This window comes from Pipistrellus hanaki (assembly GCF_964339955.1).
Source record: "Pipistrellus hanaki genome assembly, chromosome: 3".
NCBI classification, from domain to species: Eukaryota; Metazoa; Chordata; class Mammalia; order Chiroptera; family Vespertilionidae; genus Pipistrellus; species Pipistrellus hanaki.
Window position 1 is genome coordinate 149,805,817 of NC_140505.1, and position 19,126 is coordinate 149,824,942.

The following is a 19,126-nucleotide window of genomic DNA, read 5'->3' on the forward strand; positions in this document are numbered from 1 at the left end:
GCCTGTTTCATTGATTCTCCCAGCCTAGAATTCCCTTAATGCAACACCCCCAATACACCCCCCCCCCCCACCCTATCCCTAATCCTCCCCATACTTTAGGGCCAACTTTGCTATGAAGTTTCTCTTGACCACACCCACAGTGGAACTGATTGTTCCTTTGTGTGTGTGTGTGTCCACACCTTTACCGGCTTACATCCGAATGTCTGTATTGTACTTACAAGTATCCACTGTTCCACCCTACACTCCCAACACGGCGTCCCTATACTCCAAGGTACACGCGGAGCACTTTGCACATAGTGGTGCTCTGTATATGTCCAGTGAGCAAATGGAGTAGGAATATGGCCGAGGAAGAGGAAGAAGAAACGCACAGCTGAAGAGAACGCTCTGTAGGGAGAATAGGAAATAGTTTTGGATGTGTGAGTGAGTTGTGAGGAAGGTCAAAAAGATGTGAAAGGAGGGATCTCAGCTTTCCCGGCTCCTGTGAGTAGACAGGAGCAGAGCAAGGATGAGGGGCCAGGTACAGGCCACCAGGGCAGAGGGGCCTGGGCGCCTAGCAAAGGACAATTGTGGTGTAGGACCTCATTCCCAGGGTGACCTTGCCTCCCTAGCATCTTGCTGGTCATGCTGTTTGGATCCCATGACCTCTCCTCTCTAGGGATAACATCTAGGCCTCAGGTGTATTTCAGCTCCAGGCCCAGATAAGCAGCCAAGTCAGACAAGCAAGGTCATGCTGACCTCAGGACCAAATGCACTGTCCCCCTGCACTGGCACCAACCAACCAACCAACCAGTGGAGACCTGGACCCTGAAAGAGCACACCTGGAAAGTGGATGCATATTCTCTGGAGATCTTCCCCTGGGACCTCCCCTTTAACGTCCACCCTTAAAACCCTTAGGAGGATCATCCTCCTTTCCCACCCTCCCCCCCCCCCCACACACACACACACCTTACCATTACCTTCCTCACTTCTGAGCTCCAAGGGCCCCATAACTTGTTTCCTAAACCCATTTCTTCCACCAATCACCTCCATCTCTATGACTTTACAAAGACATGTTCTCTTCCAGTTTGAGTCTTGGCTCTGAATTCTTTCTTAGCAAGGCTCAAGCATTGAGGTTGCTGAACCCGGGTCAGGTCTGACCCCACTGGTCTAACACCTGGTGCCCTTCTTGCTGCCCAACACTTGGGAGGGAAAATAAGCCTTCCCCACAGTATTAAAGATAACGAGGGACCCGGGTGAAATGGCTCCAAGAGACAGTCTTACACAAACTCAAGAGTCCGGGGAAGTCCCTGCTGAGGACGAGGGAGCTGGAAGGCGGCTTAGTCATGTGCCTTCTAAGGGAAGGGCGTTTTATGGGCGTTGAGCAACTTGGTCTTTACAACCTCCCGGGGAGGAGGACATTCTCTCCATTTAGAGACGAAAAAACAGGGTCCTAGAACTTAGGCTGTCCACATCGCGAGCTGCCGAGTAGAGAATTGGATTGGGGTCGGCGGTCTCCAGCGCCCGTGCATCCCGCCACCGCCTCCCGTGCAGCCCAGAGCCCGGCTCGCCCTGCCCTCCCGCGCTCAGTGCGCAGGCGCGTGCGGCCGGCCCGCCCTCGGGGAGGAGCGCGCGGAGGCGGCGCGGCCGGGGGGGCGGCGGCGGAGGAACTTGTTGCGCCCGCGGCTGCGCGGTGCCGCTCCCTCCGCCCCGATTCGCGGCGGGCGCGGCGGGCGCGGCGGCGGCGGAGGCGGGGAGGCGAGGCCGGCGCGATGCGGCGCTACCTGCGCCTCGCGGGGCTGTGCCTGGCCTGCGGCTTCTGCTCGCTGCTCTACGCCTTCAGCCAGCTCGCCCTGGCCCCGGAGGACGGCGCGGGCGGCGGCGGCGGCGGCGGCGGCGGCGGCGGCGGGAAGCCGCAGGTCCCGGCGGCTTCCTGGCTCGCGGGCGGAGGACCGGGCGCCGCGAGAGGGGCGGGCAGCGCGGCTCCGGCGGCGCCCCCCGGCGGGCCGCACAGGTACGGGGCGTGTCCCGGGCCGTGTCCCGGGGGGCGGGGGCCGAGGGCCGAGGCGGGCGGGGGGCGAGCGGGCGGTGGGCCGGGCCGCCTCCGGCCCCCTGTGCCCCCTTCCCTCCTCCTCGGGGCGCCCGCGCCGCTGCAGCCTCAGAGCGCCCCGCAGCACTGTGGTGTGTGCCTTCCGACCCTTTAATGCCGAAGAAATTAATTTCCAACTTTCAATGGGCATTGGTTTGTCTTTTTAAAAAGCCTTATTTGAAAAGAAGAGGTGCCTCCCCAAAGCCTTCTCGCTGCAGGACGGGTCGGAATTCCCTCTTGTTTCCATGGAGTTCAGGTTGAGATCTTCAACAGGCTGGCGCCCTAGTTCCAGTGTGTGTGTGTGTGTGTGTGTGTGTGTGTGAGTGTGTGTGTGTTTTACCCCCTCCTGAATGCGGAGTCTGTAATGTGTGTGTGTTCACGTTTACATTTGTCATTACGAATCGGCCGGTGAAATCTGGGCCGAGCCCTTAGGCTTTGATTGGGTTTTTCCTTAGGAAACAAGTCTGTTGTGAAACTTAGAGCAAGTTCAAAAAGGCGAGCGGCCCTTTCCGCGGGGAGGGATGGAGGCCTCCTTTAAAAATCGGTTTTTAAAAAAGCGGCAGGACGGTTTGGGTTTGGGCGGGTGCACACCAATCACGGCCGCAGCTGGAGTCGCCTTGCGATGTGAGCGGAGAAAAGAATGCAGCGCATTAGCCATGCTCAGCCGAACCCGGGGTTTCCACGTCCAGGACCGGCTCTGTGTGTTTGCGGGCACCTACCTCTCTGGGGACCACCGACCGAGCCTCCCCTTAACCCCGAGCCTTCCCTTCCCCCCTTCCACCGCAGCCCTCCCTTCCGGAGAGGCACAGGCCGCCTTGATATCGAAAGTATGGGATTGGGAGGAGGAGGGGGCGCCCTGCCGCATTCAGAGTTGATGACCATCCCCCAGAGGAAAGGGACGTTTGGGCGGAGGAGCCTGGACGCGGTCAGGTTTTTGCCCTCTGATTGGATTACAGTCAGGCGGATTCCTAGGACATCAGCACTCTCTATTCCTAAAAGCAGAACTCCTTCCAGAGCCAGGTTTGTCAACTCAAGTTAGCTGTCTGCGGAGAGGCAGTGACTTGAAGACCAGCATGAGGTCATGAAAAAATAAGCGTGAGAAGCAGAGGTTTATACTACTGTGAGGCATTGTAAATGGGTGGAAACGAAATTATTTTTGTGTTGGCTAGAATTCTGTAGAAGCAACATTTTCAATCAGACCATGGAATGAAATAATACGAAGGTGTTAGCATTTCATTTTGATAGGGTGACATTGACTTTTAGTGCTTTGTCTCACCATACTTTATTTTGTGGCAGATGTGTATGAGTTGTATTTGCTTTTAACCAGCTAATTTTTAACAGTGTCTTTATTTGCCGTTTAGAAAAATTCATCTCCGTTTTAATGAATTTTTGTTTTGTAGAACCATCACTGAAATCTTAATTTTGATGTGCCCAGAGTAGAGGCAACCAAAAAGCAGGACAGGCCAGGTCCCCTGAGCAGCAGAACTCCTCATTTAAATGGGGCAGACGTCTAAGTTAAAGCTGAAGGTGTAACTAAAAAGAACTAAAGTCTTTGTGAAACTGATGAAAGACATTCCGCCACACATTCATGCCTAAGAAGTTTGGGCAGAGGGACCACCTGGGGAAGCCGTGTTGTCATGTTTTTACCCTGTGCTTTGAGTAGGGTCAGGAGAATTCCTAAGTCATCAGGATTCTTCATTTTAGGTATTATCACTTCTTACAACATCTTTTTAGGTTTCTCATAGACTTCAGGCAACTCCTCTGACTACTGTAGGATATGGAGTAGGCGTCTGTCACCTCCCTTCCTGTGTTTACATCATTTGACCAAGGTTCATAGGGCATCGGTCATTGGATCGGACCAGGATTAAAAAATTATATATCGTTTAATTGCTCTCCAAGTGCTCTTTCTATGAAGCTGCCGTGATAAGAACCCAGTCTGTAGTATTTCATCCGTGGAGAATGGGGCTATGAGGCAAACAGAATCATCCCTTTTTCTGTGGGACTCGATTATCATTGTCTTCTTACCTTTTTTGACGCTCTCTTCCTTGAAAGATGAAGACCATCATTTCTTTCATTTAATACACGGGATCTAGGTAGATACCCAGCAGGGTCCATGGGTCAACTCCTACGGAAAATATTGGTTGCGTGGAATCCCATGACAACAAAATACGTAGGTCTTTCCAAGTGCTCAGAGTGAAAACAAAAATGATAGGAGCAGTTTTTTAGTGAAATCTATTATTGATTAATGCATTCCATTTGAATTTGTTATTTTGGTATTTAGACAACGCAAAGGTCTTAGAGTCAGAGAAACCTGTGTTCTCATTCTGGCTCTCTTTGCTGTGAAATCTTGACCGCCTCTCTGCTTCCCTTTTCTCACCTGCAATATGTAGATAACTAGAGGCCCAGGGCATGAAATTCACGCATGGGTAGGGTCCCTAGGCCTGGCTGGCGATCAGGGCCGATCTGTGGGGTGACCAGCAGGGTGATTGGGGGGCCCCTGCACTGGCACCCACTTTGGCCAGCTTGGTGCTGCCTGCTTGCTGGCCCCATCCCCACCGCTACCACCTGTCACCTCCCTTTGCATGTCCACCGTGGACCAGTCAGCGATGCCTGGAATGGGGACCTCTGATCGGCTGGCTCTGTGTTGCTTGCACAGCCCTGTGGTGGAGAGAATCCCATGATTGGTGTTGGAGAGGAGTGGTGGCTGCCTCAAAGGAGGGGAAGAATGGTGGGTGGGCGGTGGTTCTTCCTCCTAGAGAACGCTTAAGCTGTTCAGTATTGGACAAACTGTATTAGGTTATTCAACCGAAAGCAATTGCTATAGCCAGGCCTCAGTAGTTCGGTGAAGGAGTTATGTGCCGTGTTGTGACTTTAGCTATTCAGGGTGATTAAATTCTCGCATTTCACTGATGAATCGTGACAGTGACTTTCAAGATCTCATCCTGTTGTGACTATACAGCATTTTGGCCATAGGAAATCAACAAACACTAAGCATTTCAGTGATACCATTTCTGGACTGTCTATGCTCATTGTGTGACTGCTTTTCAGATCTGGATAGGCCATGGGGTTGTTATTTCTGCTGGTCCTGGGAACACTCGTAAGTTTCATGGAGAATTTAAAGTGTCAGGTGTAAGGGTTTTGGAGACACATATTTCAGCTTTGCCATTTACAGGCTGTGCTAACCTTGAACACATTTCCTCGTCGGTTAGAGGTAAAAGTTATTTTTCAAGAAGAGAGGGAGGAGTTGGGGAAGTGAACAGTGAAGAAGGTTGAATTACTAAAGTCACCTTAATCTCTGCTAAAAAAAGAGTTTTTTTTCTCAATTATAGTTGACATTCAATATTTTTTTATTTTCATTATTTTTTTATTTTTATTTTTTTTTTTACAGAGAGGAAGGGAGAGGGATAGACAGTTAGAAACATGGATGAGAGAGAAACATCCATCAGCTGCCTCCTGCACACACCCTACTGGGGATGTGTCCACAACCAGGGTACATGCCCTTGACCGGAATCAAACCTGGGATCTTTCAGTCTGCAGGCCAATGCTCTATCCACTGAGCCAAACTGGTTTTGGCTCAATATTTTTTTAATACTGATTTCAGGTGTACAGCATAGACATATAATTTACAGAGTGCTGCCTTGATAAGTGTTACCCTCCTGGCACCATACATACTTATTACAGTAATATTGGCTATAATTCTCCACTTTGTTAATGTAGAGACAACTTATATAAAAGAAATTCTCTGCACCTTGTAATTTTAATGCACTGAAGATCGTATTTCACGTAGGTGTAAAGTGTTTAGCACAAACCTGGCTAATAATTAATTAATTAAAATATTGTCCTATGCTTTTGCAGGGGAAAGTGGTTAGGCTAATGAGAAATGTGTACTGTTGATTTAGAAATCCTATTTTAAAACATTAAGATTATTATCAGCCATACCTGTTGAAAATACTCCCCAACCATGTTAAATTTTTTTTTTCTTCTCCAGTTTATATACCATGTGGAGCTTAAAACTCTTATCTATTCAGATGGACAGTTTTTCTCCTTTTGTTTTTACTTTGTAATTTCTAACAAGAGGGTCCATCCCCTCCCAAACTTCTTTATATTTAAGTTTTTAATCCAGCATTTTTTTTTGTGTGTGTGGGGGTGAACAATGTGATGCTAGCTTATTTTAGAAATGGTTATCTAATATTAGAGGCCCAGTGCATGGATTCGTGCACCGGTGGGATCCCTCAGCCTGGCCTGTACCCTCTTGCAATCTGGGACCCTTCGGGGGATGTCAGACTGCCAGTTTCAGCCCAGTCCCCACAGGTGGTCAGTGCACATCATAGCTACTGGTCAAATGGTCAAACAATCGCTTAGGCTTTTACATATATATATATATATATATATATATATATATATATATATATATATATATATATATATATAGTGCCATTTATATGTAAGCAATCCTTTTCCCACATCCTGTGTATTCATGAAATTAGAGATTTAAGGAGAAAGAAGCTAAAAATGAAATGAAGTTGTCTGGAGACAAGTTTTAGTTGAAGATGAGTGACCAGCTCTGATCTGTAAAGAATGGTGCTGTGTCAGCCCCATGGGCAGGGGCTCCTTTCCCACGGCTGATCCGCGCCGGGCAGGTGCACTGTTGGCTTGTGGCACCTCATTCAGGCTCCCACTTCTCATGTGGGATATGCCTGAGCTTATCCCTGATTCTGCAAGTTGTGCATGGTTTTCACTAAAGCCTCATAGACATTTTGATAAGAAAAATAGCTTTTTTTCAGTTCAATTAAAAAGTATAAAAGACTTCCCATGATCAAATTTAAGCTTTTAAAGAAAACTTTAAATTTGAGAACTGATATTGTGAGCATTGTGTTAAATGCTCACTTTAATCTTCAGCATAAAATGTCTCAATTTTTGTAACATTTTTCAAGTACTGAAATTTTGGGGAATTTCATTTTTGGCCAGGTTTATTTTTTTAAACTTTTGACGTGTAGGTCCACAGGAAATGGCTGAGATACCCCGTGTTCACTCACTTTCCCTCAGTAGTAAAACCTTATGTGCATGGAATCTTACATATTGCTATATCTGGAATATATTTGTATCAATATAATATAATAATGTAACCCCAAAATTTGACATCGAATAACCCATATTTCAGTTTTTAGGTATCATCAGTTTTACATGCACTCATTTGTATGTGAGGTTTTGTGTAATTTTATTACAGATGTTAATTCATATAACACGACACAATCAGGACGCAGAACTGTTTTATCACCACAAAGATCCTTTGTGCTACCCCTGATCAGTTTGCTTATGGACAAGCCATCTAGAGCTAGATACTTTAAGCCATAGAAGGTTGAGGATGAGCCGCAGAAAAATTTTATTTTATTTCAATTTGATCCACAGTGAAAACATTGCATTTATGGACTTATCTGACTTTTTTTTTTTTATATATATATATATATCACTATTTACTGAAGACATACCCACTTAGCTTAGCTTACAGTTTTGCTCCATCAAAAGTATTTAAAAGAATTACTACCTTTTGAATATTGTATATCTAGTATCCATTTCTAATAGCTTTAAGGAATAAAAGAAAAAGCAATTAATAACCAGAACTTGGATAACTACTTTTACTTTTCCAGTATTGTTAAGTTTTATTTTTTTTCTGAAACTACAAGTGCTATCTGTCTCCAGATTAGTTTCTTTTCTTAATTTATTGCTTATAGTAACAGTTACTATATGTAATGAGTTTCTACTCTGTATCTTAATTTTTATTTATTTATTTATTTATTTATTTATTTTTTAAATATATTTTATTGATTTTGTACAGAGAGGAAGGGAGAGAGATAGAGAGCTAGAAACATCGATGAGAGAGAGTCATCGATCAGCTGCCCCCTGCACACCCCCCACTGGGGATGTGCCCGCAACCAAGGCACATGCCCCTGACCGGAATCGAACCCGGGTCCCTTCAGTCCCCAAGCCGACGCTCTATCCATTGAGCCAAACCGGTTTCGGCTGTATCTTAATTTTTAAAATCAATTTTTAAAATCAATTTTTCATAAGAGAATATAAATTTGGGAGGTAAGACACTTTAAATTATGCCACCTTTTGCTAGCAGCATCTCAGTGTTTTATGATTAACAAAAAAGCATGTGTACTCACTAGTACTTACGTTTTACAGTCCCATTAAAGAAAGGCAGAAAAACATACTTTTGTAAACTGTGTTTTCTGAGGTTAAGTTATAGTCAAGAAACTTTCCTAAAACTTAACTTTTTTACATGGAGCTTCATCTGCATTAATCACTTGACAGTGCTTACATGATCTGGCAATTCCACTTTGAGGTGTACACTTAAGAGAATTGCAAACATATATATGCTCACAGAAAAACTGCATGAATAGTCATAACAGCAGCATTATATATAATAGTAAAAAATTAGGAAATAACCGAAATGCCTGTCACATGATGAATAAACAAAATGTGTATACGAATGCATAAAATGGAATATAGTTTGGCTATAAAAAGTAATGAAGTGTATGATAAATGCTACACTGGATGAACCTTGAAAATATTATGCTAGTGACTGAAATCAGACTCAGAAGGTCACATATTATATGATTCCATTTTTGTGAAATGCCAGTAACAGGCAAAATCTATGGAGACAGAAAATAGATTTGTGGTTGCTTAGGGCCGAGGGATTGAGGATTGTAAGTTGAAGCAAAAAATGGTATTATTATGTGATTTTAAGCAACAAATTTTATAGAAAAATTTAATTAGGGAGTAATTTTCTTTGAGAGTTTATTATCTATTTTCTACTGTTGTAAGGTTTGACATGGAGAGATGGAATAACCAGATTAGTTATTTCCTTCCTGGAACAAAGGTGCACTTTAGGATTGATTATCAACAAATTTGTTGAAAGAAAGCAGTGTTGATGTCTGAATCTGAAGGATGGAGATACCTGTTTGAACAGGTTTGTTGTGAGGCTTAAAGGGATGGGAAAACACTTGCATCTGAAAAGAACTCTTACCACCACTGCTGAGCCTGTGTCTAGTATGAAATGCAAGTCTTAAATAACTCATAACCATGCCTGGGAGGCGACAAACATGTTTCCTGATCAACTCGTATGTTTTACTGGTCTGCACACAGTTCCATTTTTTCTGATTTTTCAACCACCTAAATTAAAGTATGTCACATGCTATGTTTGAAAAGGAAAATCAGATTCAATGTAACTTTTTCCTTTAAAGGAAAATCAGATTCAATGTAACTTTTCCCCACTGATTTTAAAATTTAGACTTTGTAGTTTTATGCACTAGTGTACAGAATTTCTTAGGCAGCATTTTAAAAACCACCAGTGCCTGACCCTGTTCTTGGAGATTGATTTAATAGGTCTGGTGTGAGGCCTTGGCACTTGTGAGAGGTATGATCAGAGATCTTTGTGAATCTGAAATTACATAAACCTTTCCTTGTAAAAGAGTACCTTATAATTGAATCTGTGGATGAAAACAAAGCTTCAGGGTGATGGGATATGAGGTGACCTGGTTTAGTACCTCTCCCTGAGTTCATAGTTGGCTAATTTAATACCCAGGCCTCCACTGTAGTGATTTCAAACTAGACTGTTCTGAAAAGGAATAACCATGAAAAACATGCTTTTTGTAACATGAAGCATTGTTTTGTTTTTTGCTCCAACCTATAATTGAAGGAAAAAGAACACATTTGAGCCTCCATTTGAGCGTGTATAATATAGCAGAAACTGACATAATGTAGATAATGAGACTGAGCCATGATTTCATATTTTTTCAGTTTGAAACACTACACAAGAAGCTTTGATTGAGGATTAATTTAAAGTTCCTTTTGCCTTTTCATCAGCATCTGTGGCATTTTAAATTTGCTTCAGGATAAGCAAATATTTTGTTTGGCTAAATGGATTTTATTCTAAGGGGAATATGTGTAGTCCATAAAGGAAATTTTAATTTTATTTTCTTAATTAATCCTCACCAGAGGATATTCTTTCCATTAATTATTTTAGAGAGAGGTGCGGGAGGGGGAGAAAAACATAGATGTGAGAGAGACACAATGCTTTATTGCCTCCCACTCCTCTTTAACCAAGGTACATAACTGGGAATAGAACCCGAGACTCTTTGGCCCATGGGCTGATGCTCCAACCACCGAGCCAAATAAGCCAGGGCGGAAGGAACATTTTAGATGTACTCTTGTATTTTCTGTGTTTCTAAGGAGCGGAATTTAATATATTAGGAGAGTTCCTGACTAGGAAACTGGTTTCTGTTGTATATTCCACCCTAAGGTTTTAAAGTTCTATTTAAAGTAATGGAGACATCAATTTTCAAAAATCCTCAAATTATTGTAGCAATATTGAATTTGCAAAATTGGATTTGCGGTTTTATTGCTGTAAAATAGAACAGTAAGTTATGTTTTGGGGTAAATTCCTTATTAGTTTTAAACTGAAATACTCACTTAGGACTCTATTTCTGTCTTACTCTGTTAGGTGTAAAGATTTCTCTCTGTGTTACTGGAATCCCTATTGGATGCTGCCCTCTGATGTTTGTGGAATGAACTGCTTTTGGGAAGCGGCTTTTAGGTAGGCACTTAATATTTAATTGGCAGATCAGTCAGTGTAGGTAAGATTAGATAATAGATGCATTTTTTTAAATAATAAATAGAATGTAAAAATGTTTTTTCCCCTGTAATATATTATCATACAATTAAACGATTTACTTTCAGTTTCTTCCCCCTACTTTGTAGTTACTGCTATGGAAAGGAATGAAGTACATAATGCATATAAAATGCTCTAATCTTTTTAGATGTTATTGTGATAAACCATTGTTCTTAGTAGAATTTGTGATCTGATTTTAGGTAATGAGTGATGTAGTGATAAATAGGTGATTTAAGATAGACTTCCACTGATATTTACAGAGACATATACATATTTAATTTAAAGTTAGTATACTAAACATTTTTTATGTGGATGGGGATACCTCTGCAAGAATTATTTTGGTTATTAGCAGAGATTGAATATTGGGGAGTGGGAGGATAAAGATCAGGGTTTAATGAAGGAGCAAATGATAGGGCATTGTTTATTGTTCTTTTAAATTCCTGAATAGTTTGGCCTTGTTCACTTCTCTGGATAAGGAAGGCACTGGATTGGCTGACCTCTCGGGTCCCTTTCCTGCCTTCACTTTCAATGAAAGAAACAAGTATTGAGTAGACATCAGCCCGTCTTCCTGAGATAGTAACAGGAGAGAGAGAGGCGGCAGCCTGAAATGCTCTTCCCAAAGGTAAAGTTTGAGAGTCACCCACTTTTACTGTGTCTTGTGAGTCATTTACATTCTACTCATTCAGCTTGCCAGGCACAGTGCTGCTTGCTGAGAACCAGACTGTGAGTCTAGTTAATGTGGCTTCACCCTTCTGCCGCTTACATTCTGACTGGAGCTAGTAAAGCTGAGATTGCAGAGGGTGATGCATTTATTATAGCTATGATGGTGGGAGCAACAGGTGAGTCATCCATCTGGTTGGATCATCTTAAGGCATCGGGGAAGGCTTCCTGGAGGGAGCTACTGCGTGATGAACAGGCTCAAGGACAGGAGGTGAGGTACACTAAGTGGGAAGAACTAATACACATTTTAATAAGTAATAGTATGTATTTTATAATTCTTATATCCCAATACATTATGTGTTTCATGAACTTCTGGGAAGAAATCGTTGAAATCAGATATTTTAATTATATCTCACTGCTAGGGAAAGATCGAAATTCTAATATAGATGATCAAATCAGATTATTCAAACTTTTAAAAATGATCTTAACCTTTTGAAAGTTAATCTTCCTCTCAGCTTGATCATAATTTTGGAGAATTGGGGCTTCATAATTTTTTATTTTTATAAAAGTGTGCTAATGAATAGAGCCTTGACAAGCGTCACCTTGCTGTTTTCAGCCTTGTGTCATAAATTTCCTCACTCTACAAGCTTGGTAAGTTTGGAAACTTCCGTATACTCTGATCTATATAACCCAGACTCTTTTGTAGTTATAATCATAAGGCATGAGGAATAATCCTCCTCTGCTGCAAGAGCAGCCCAGGGAAGTGGACCTGGTCAATCCCGGAGCCTCTGTTTCTTATTCCTTTTGCTTTGGCGTCTCCAGTCCCTGGAAGTAATTATATGTGAATGAATATATAATGTAAACCTTTGAGCTTGTTACTCTCCTGAATTTGGGGTTTTGAAAGTTACACTTCCTTGTTATACTCTCTACTTGTAATACTGAATCCATAATATATATCTGTAACCATTTTGTTTCTTAGAACTTAGGATCCCTCACACTTAACTCATTCTCTTCAGACACATAGCCAAGCCAAAATGCCATATGATAGCCACATCCTTCCCTCCCTCCATTTCAGTATTTGTTCTAAATAATACCCCCCTTTTCCCTGAGTCTACTAGGTTGCCTGTCTGCCCCACCTCCTTACTTCAAAGAGGTAAAGCTGCTTTGAAATTCTCTTTTATACCTGTACCCTTAGGTCTCATATTTTGCCTGGCACCAGTGGGCACCTAGCTGGCACCATTTTCTTCTTCCCAGGCCTGTCCCTGCTTTGAATCTATACTAATCTATAATAATAAACGGTGAATATGCTAATTAGACTGATTGTCTCCCGGACATCATTTCAGATGTCCTTCCTGATGAAGCCGGGGCCGGAGGGAAGCCAGCCCAGGTCCTGTGTGCCTGCGGCGGCCCGAGGAGGGAAGCCCGGGGCCTGGGTGCCGGAGGGAAGCTGGTGCTGGCAGCTGGGGGATGGGAGGCCTGCTCTTGCGTGAGTTTTCATGCATCTGGCCTCTAGTTCTTGATATAATTTTATTTTGATCAAAGTTTATCCGGGAGGATTATTTTCTCCCAATTTATTATACAATGAACATAGAATAACATAAAAACGAAAATTGTCTCTTATTTATTCTCTTTCCCGTTACCAGCAAACTTCTTAAGAGTGTCTACTGGCTTACTTCTGAAAACCAACCAGCCTTCACACCTCAGTGCACTGTGAGCGGTGCCTGCCTCTCATTGAAGTCACCCTGCCTCTACTGTTCTTCTGGGCCTCATCTCACTTTTCTTGTCCGATTGACACTGGTGACCACTTCCTCTTTCTTCCATTCAACTCTATCAGTCTCTGGCTCTGGAGACCAGTGTCCTCAGCTCTTTGATCTGGACTCCTTTCTCTATTCCTGACTCCTAAACATCAGAGTTCCTTAGAACTGGTGTCTCTAGTCCAGATCTCTTTTCTGAGCTCCACGACTGTATTTCCAGCTGTGTGTTGGCTATTTGACCTTGCCAATTCAGATGCCTCAGACACTCTTGTTCCGACCTGAACATGTGGTCTAGCCCTCCCACTTTCCCTCATCGGTAGATTGTATCTTGGTGTACCACTGACTTTCATCTGTCGGTCCACAGTGACTCTTCTACCTTTTCCTTTCACAGATGCTCCTGATGGCCTTCTCCTTCCTGTTGCCTTATCTGTCATGCTCATCGCTTCTTATCCAGCTACTGAATCTCGTTTTACAACTGACTTTCACATGTCAGTCCAGCACCTTTTCCTTTCACAGTTGCTCCTGATGGCCTCTTCCTTCCTGTTGCCTTATCTGTCATGCTCATCGCTTCTTATCCAGTGAGAGTGATCTCCCTTCCCTGCCCACTGCTCCTGCCTTCTCTGAGTCTTCTGTGTTACTTTACCTATTTCATCGCTTGTGGTTCTGAATCTACTTGTAGACTGTTGACTTTACAGATAAATAGCACATCGTATTCATCATGTAAGTTATGTTTTAGCAATTAATACTTATACTTAATGTAGAATTTTTATTTTTTTCAAAAATAGTTTACTGATATCTTTTTTTTTTTTTTACTGGTGCTTGGCAACCAGTAAATATTTTCCCCAGCATTTTCAGACTAGCCTACATGTTTATGTAGTAAGCTTCTTGAGCAATCTCAATTTTTTTCTATTTTAAGCAGTTACCATTATTTCTTTTTTTTTTCTATTTCAGAAAACTTTTGCAAGTTGTTTTATTTACAACGCCAACTTTCAAAAAGTTACTAAAGTTAACTAGACAATAAACTAGGCAGAAATCGCTTTGCAAAAAGAGGGAAAGCCCAAAATGCCACTTTCTATAGAGAACCCACAATTCAGTTTTATTCAGAGCAAAGAAAAAAGATACTTTTGATCATACTGGAAGAATGATCAGCCACAGGTTTGGAATCTGTACCCAAACTACACATGCAATGAAGACAATATTCTGCTAATACAATTGATTTGCTGCTGCATTTGTCTACTGTTTGCCTAATATTAACAATTATAAACAGAGCAGTGCAACTAGTATTTGGAACAATCCTTACAGTGTTACAGTGTCAGGCACAACTTTTCACTTCTCTTCACACCACTGGTTCTCTTTGCGTACCTGGGCTTCCTCTTCTTCAGTAAAGTCATTTTTTATATTGAAGGTCTTGCGAATCTCTTCAGGGGTTTTCCCCTTGATCATATTGGCAACAGTCTTGCATGTAACATCAAGCAAACCTTTGATATCTAAATAGTTTGCAGCCAGAATTAGTTCAAATAGTGTTCCTTGGTCAACTTTGAGAAATTCTTGGTCCCAAACAGGAATATCGTCTGTCCGCTTTTCTTTGTTCTCATCATCCTCAGGAGGAGGAGGGTCATCCTTGTGGTGGGTGCACCACTGAATGACCTTTTTTAATATTGCTGCATTAACATTTGGTAGAGGAACTGGGTCATCATCGCCTTCATCATCCATTCCCAAATCTTCTAACATAGTCTTGATAGTCACAGACTGTTTGGCAATTTCAACATCAACTTCAAATATCTCTCCATCAGAACTTTGCAATTTAATTGAAGGCATGGTGCTCGGTCTCCAGGAGCGAGCGGGCCGGAGGCTGATGAGAGCGGAGCAGCGTCAGCAGAAGCAGGCGAAAAAGGGGGAGAACAAGGCCTCTTACAACCTAAGCAGTTACCATTATTTCTGATTAAATCTTTAAAAATTCTGTTTTTTCACCAAAGGTTGTAAATTTGTGTGAGGTAGGAATTGTGGCTTTCCTACTTATCCCCAATGTCTGGAGTATGAAAGGAGTTCACATATTCATTACAAAAAATTAAGCTTTATATTATGTTCTAAAAATTATATAGATGTAAGCCTGCATCAGGATTGTGTGAATGTACTGGTGTTACCATAACCTTAAGTATTACTGGGAGTTATAATTTTACCACATACTAGGGTAAAGGATGGCTTATTACTGATTTATATTTTGTTGATTATTTGTTAAGTATATTTCCATATTTAACTTTTTTTTCTGTATTGATATTTTACCTATTGAGTTTTTATTGCTTATTTTATGAATTCAAAGAATTATGTGTTCTGCTTTTGCCATGGATTACAAATACCTTCCTAATTTGTTGCATTTTTTATTTTTAGTTATCTTTTTATTATGCAATCTCTTAATTTAGTATTATTATAAATACTGTTTTAATATACTAATTTTTCTAAGAGTTGAGTTTTTAAAATACTTAATCTTTTTCTTTATGGTGATGAATCAATTTTCAGTTCATGGAGTCTATGGTTATAGGTGAATTTAATGTTATCTGTCTTCTCTTGAGTGGTCACATGTTCATTTTAAGAAATATATTTTTACAGGTAATTTTATTTTTTATGTTTTAACTTTTTTATAGGTTGTTTAAAATTAGGTTTTAGCAATTAATAAGTATATTTAATATATAATTAAAAATTTTTTAAAAAGAAAAGTTTATTGATTTTATTTTTTTTAGAGAGGGAGAAAGAGGAACATCAGTATAGAAGCATAACATTTATTGGCTGCCTCCTGCATGCTCCACAATCTGAGCATATGCCCTCAACCAGGGATCGAGCCAGCAATCTTTTGCAGCACAGGATAATGCCTAACCAATTGAGCCATATCAGCCAGGGCTTTTAATGTAGAATTTTTAGATTTCCTTTTTTATGCTTGTATAATTTCCGGAAGAGTTTTTTTTAAATATTGTATTTTGTTTCAAAAGTGATTTATATACAACTCTTTTTTTTTTTTTAATATATTTTATTGATTTTTGTACAGAGAGGAAGGGAGAGAAATAGAGAGTTAGAAACATCGATGAGAGAGAGTCATCGATCAGCTGCCTCTTGCACACCCCCTAATGGGGATGTGCCTGCAACCAAGGTACATGCCCTTGACCGGAATCGAACCCGGGACCTTTCCGTCCCCAAGCCGACGCTCTATCCATTGAGCCAAACCGGTTTCGGCAATTTGGCATAACTTTTTAAAAAATATATATTTCATTGATTTTTTACAGAGAAGAAGGGGGAGGGATCGAGATTAGAAACATCGATGAGAGAGAAATATCGATCAGCTGCCTCCTGCACACCCCCTACTGGGGATGTGCCCGCAGCCAAGGTACATGCCCTTGACTGGAACTGAACCTGGGGCCCTTCAGTCTGCAGGGCGATGTTCTATCCACTGAGCCAAACTGGTCAGCTTTTTTTTTTTTTTTTTTTTTTTTTTTTTTTTTTTTTTTTATAGTAAGAGGAAAAACATTTTTCAAGTTATATATTAAGGAAATTATCAGTGTTTTTTAAGATAGTTTTCCATTGTGTTTACTGCAGGTCTTGAATGGTTGGTTCGTGACAGTAATTTTTTCACTTGGGTAATTGTTTATATTCACTTTATATATTTAATCATAGTGCTAATTCCTAGTCTAATATTATATATTATTTTTCTTTATAGCGAGAACATAGTTTAATAAAAGCCTAGAAGAACACACTGGAAGCTTTTTATGCTGTTTAAATAAAAATCGAAGAAAAATTACATTTGACCCTTGAACAACAATGGGGTTGAACTGTGCAGGTCCACTTTTATGCAGATTTTTTTCAGTAAATGCATACTATATTGTATATTTTCTTATGATTTTCTTTTGTTTATTGCAAGAGTTCAGTATGTAATACAATACAAAATATATGTTAATAGACTGTTTAGGCTATTAGTAGTTAAATTTGGGGGGAATTAAAAGTATATGCAGATTTTTTATTGTGTTGAGGTCAGTGCCCCTAACTCCCACATTGTTCAAGGGTCAACTGTATTGTGATCCTTTTATAGCAGTTAAATAAATCTAATTCTAAGGCTTAGAAATCTGTTAACAATGTTTGTATTAGAATTCCTCATGTAAAATATTCTTTAAATAGTATTTTTTATTTATTTCCCCCTCTCAGCATTTTACTTCCATTAGTTTCAAATCTACAAAGGCTATAAGAATAGTATAGCAAGCACACTACCTACCCTTCACCTAGCTATTTATCTAACATTAATTAACATTACGTTTTGCCAACTTTCTTTGACCAGAATGACTGGTTGACCGGTTGCTGTGATGTGCACTGACCACCAGACGCTCAATGTAGGAGCTGCCCCCTGGTGGTCAGTGAGCTCCCACAGCGGGGGTTCTGCTCAGCCAGAAGCTGGGCTCACAGCTGGTGAGTGCAGCTGCAGCAGCAGTGGCAGTAGGAGCAGTGGGGCCAGGATGAGCAGCAGCAGAGCTGTGCCCACCTAGCTGGGGTTCCTCCCCAGCTGCCTGCTGCTTTAGCACTGCTGCATTCCTCAGGGTCCCAGATTGCAAGAGTGCACAGGCCAGGCTAAGAGACCTCACCTGTGCATGAATCCGTGCACTGGGCCTCTAGTCTATTATAATGGTGATTGCAAACTAGTGATTTTAATAATTCCGTTATTCTTTCTACATTTATTGGTTGGCATTCTTCTTTAAAAAGTTCCACCTCCCCTTATCCCTTTATTTGGTGTCATTGTAGACTCATGGATTCATTTTTTAAATCTAATGTGTTATCATGCATCACTCTCATAATTCCTGTTCATGCTCAGCTTATGCCAAATTTAGCCATGGGAACCCTGAAGTGTTATCTTTTAATTATGTGAAGACTTTCTTCTAATCACATATCTGTGGAAAATAGGTTTGACTTAAAAATGTCCTTTTGGATAACATTTCTTTAGTCCATAGGGCCTTTTTTTCTTAGTTACACTGATTAAAATATAGCACACTTTCGCAGAACTTGATAAGATTATGCCATTCAGTTGTCACCAAAATTTGAATGGCTGTTGTCCTGTTACTTCTAAATAGTTTTAGTTTCCCCTTCCTATAGAGTAGAAGCTTACATTAGATTTTTTCCACTTGCAATTATTTCCTGTCCTTGGGGTTTAGGGACATGGTGGTGGACAGAGACATGTTAAAGTATGTTTTGTCTTGTCACAGTTTAGGTGTTCGGTGTGTACTGTATATAATGCTTTCACTAAAAAAGGACTCAACAGATAAGCAGATGCAATGTGATAGTACTCCTTCCATAGAAATTGGTGGAAGGAGTGCTGGCAGTGTGACTAAAGTAAGCCTTGCTAAGTAAAAGGCCTGGGAGGAGGAGTCCCTGGGACTGATTTTAGGGAATTATTTTTTTCTTGAACATTTTAACTTGTTTTTCTTAAAAAGGTTTGTTATACTTCTTGTCTTTGTATGTAGAGAATTCTGTGCAATGCATGAGTATTATGGCTTTCTTTAAAAATCTCTTGGCTTTTAGCTTTGGGGCAGGATCTAGTTAGGGCCAATTAAGCAATCAGAGCCCATTATAGATTCTCAAGTCTTGGTGCTTTAATGAGGCCCTTTATACCATGGAGAAGTGGGGTCTGGAGGCATTTGCTGGAAAGATTAGATAATTAGAGCTCTGTGAGGTTGTTGTATGTCTTCTCTGCTTTGTCTTTTATTGGGTCATTGTGTTTTGAGATGAACGAGGTTCCCACCCACCCCCTTATTATAGGTACAGAAAGCGTAGATCCCTAGTCTTCCCTCTGCTAGGGTTTTAATATTAAAAACTGAGGGCCTCAACCGAAAAGTGGGGGCAGATAGAGAATGCAGACAAGGCGTGGGGGCGGGGGGGGGGGGGCGCGTTTGCTGCTTTCTGTTGCTGTCCATGGGAAAGAGCAGAGCTTTAAAAAGATTTAAG

General features: G+C 41.4%; 2 protein-coding genes across 2 annotated transcripts in view; one reads left to right on the plus strand and one right to left on the minus strand.

Annotated features, from left to right (window-relative positions):
• The first annotated feature begins 1,625 nt into the window (after nucleotides 1-1,625).
• Nucleotides 1,626-19,126, plus strand: part of GXYLT1 (glucoside xylosyltransferase 1) — a 40,534-nt gene continuing 23,033 nt past the window's right edge. Inside the window, 2 exon segments of the mRNA XM_084876671.1 lie at nucleotides 1,626-1,990; nucleotides 10,572-10,664. Of these exon segments, the coding sequence (XP_084732797.1) occupies nucleotides 1,749-1,990; nucleotides 10,572-10,664 (335 nt within the window). The 5' untranslated portion in view covers nucleotides 1,626-1,748.
• LOC311618917 (S-phase kinase-associated protein 1) lies at nucleotides 14,223-15,009 on the minus strand. The gene has a single exon (XM_084876691.1). It carries the CDS (start codon nucleotides 14,969-14,971, stop codon nucleotides 14,480-14,482), a length of 492 nt encoding a protein of 163 aa, XP_084732817.1. The 5' UTR covers nucleotides 14,972-15,009; the 3' UTR covers nucleotides 14,223-14,479.

Bases quoted from the DNA above. Each gene is read 5' to 3' on its own strand.
- LOC311618917 (XM_084876691.1), bottom strand. From the start codon at position 14,971: ATGCCTTCAATTAAATTGCAAAGTTCTGATGGAGAGATATTTGAAGTT.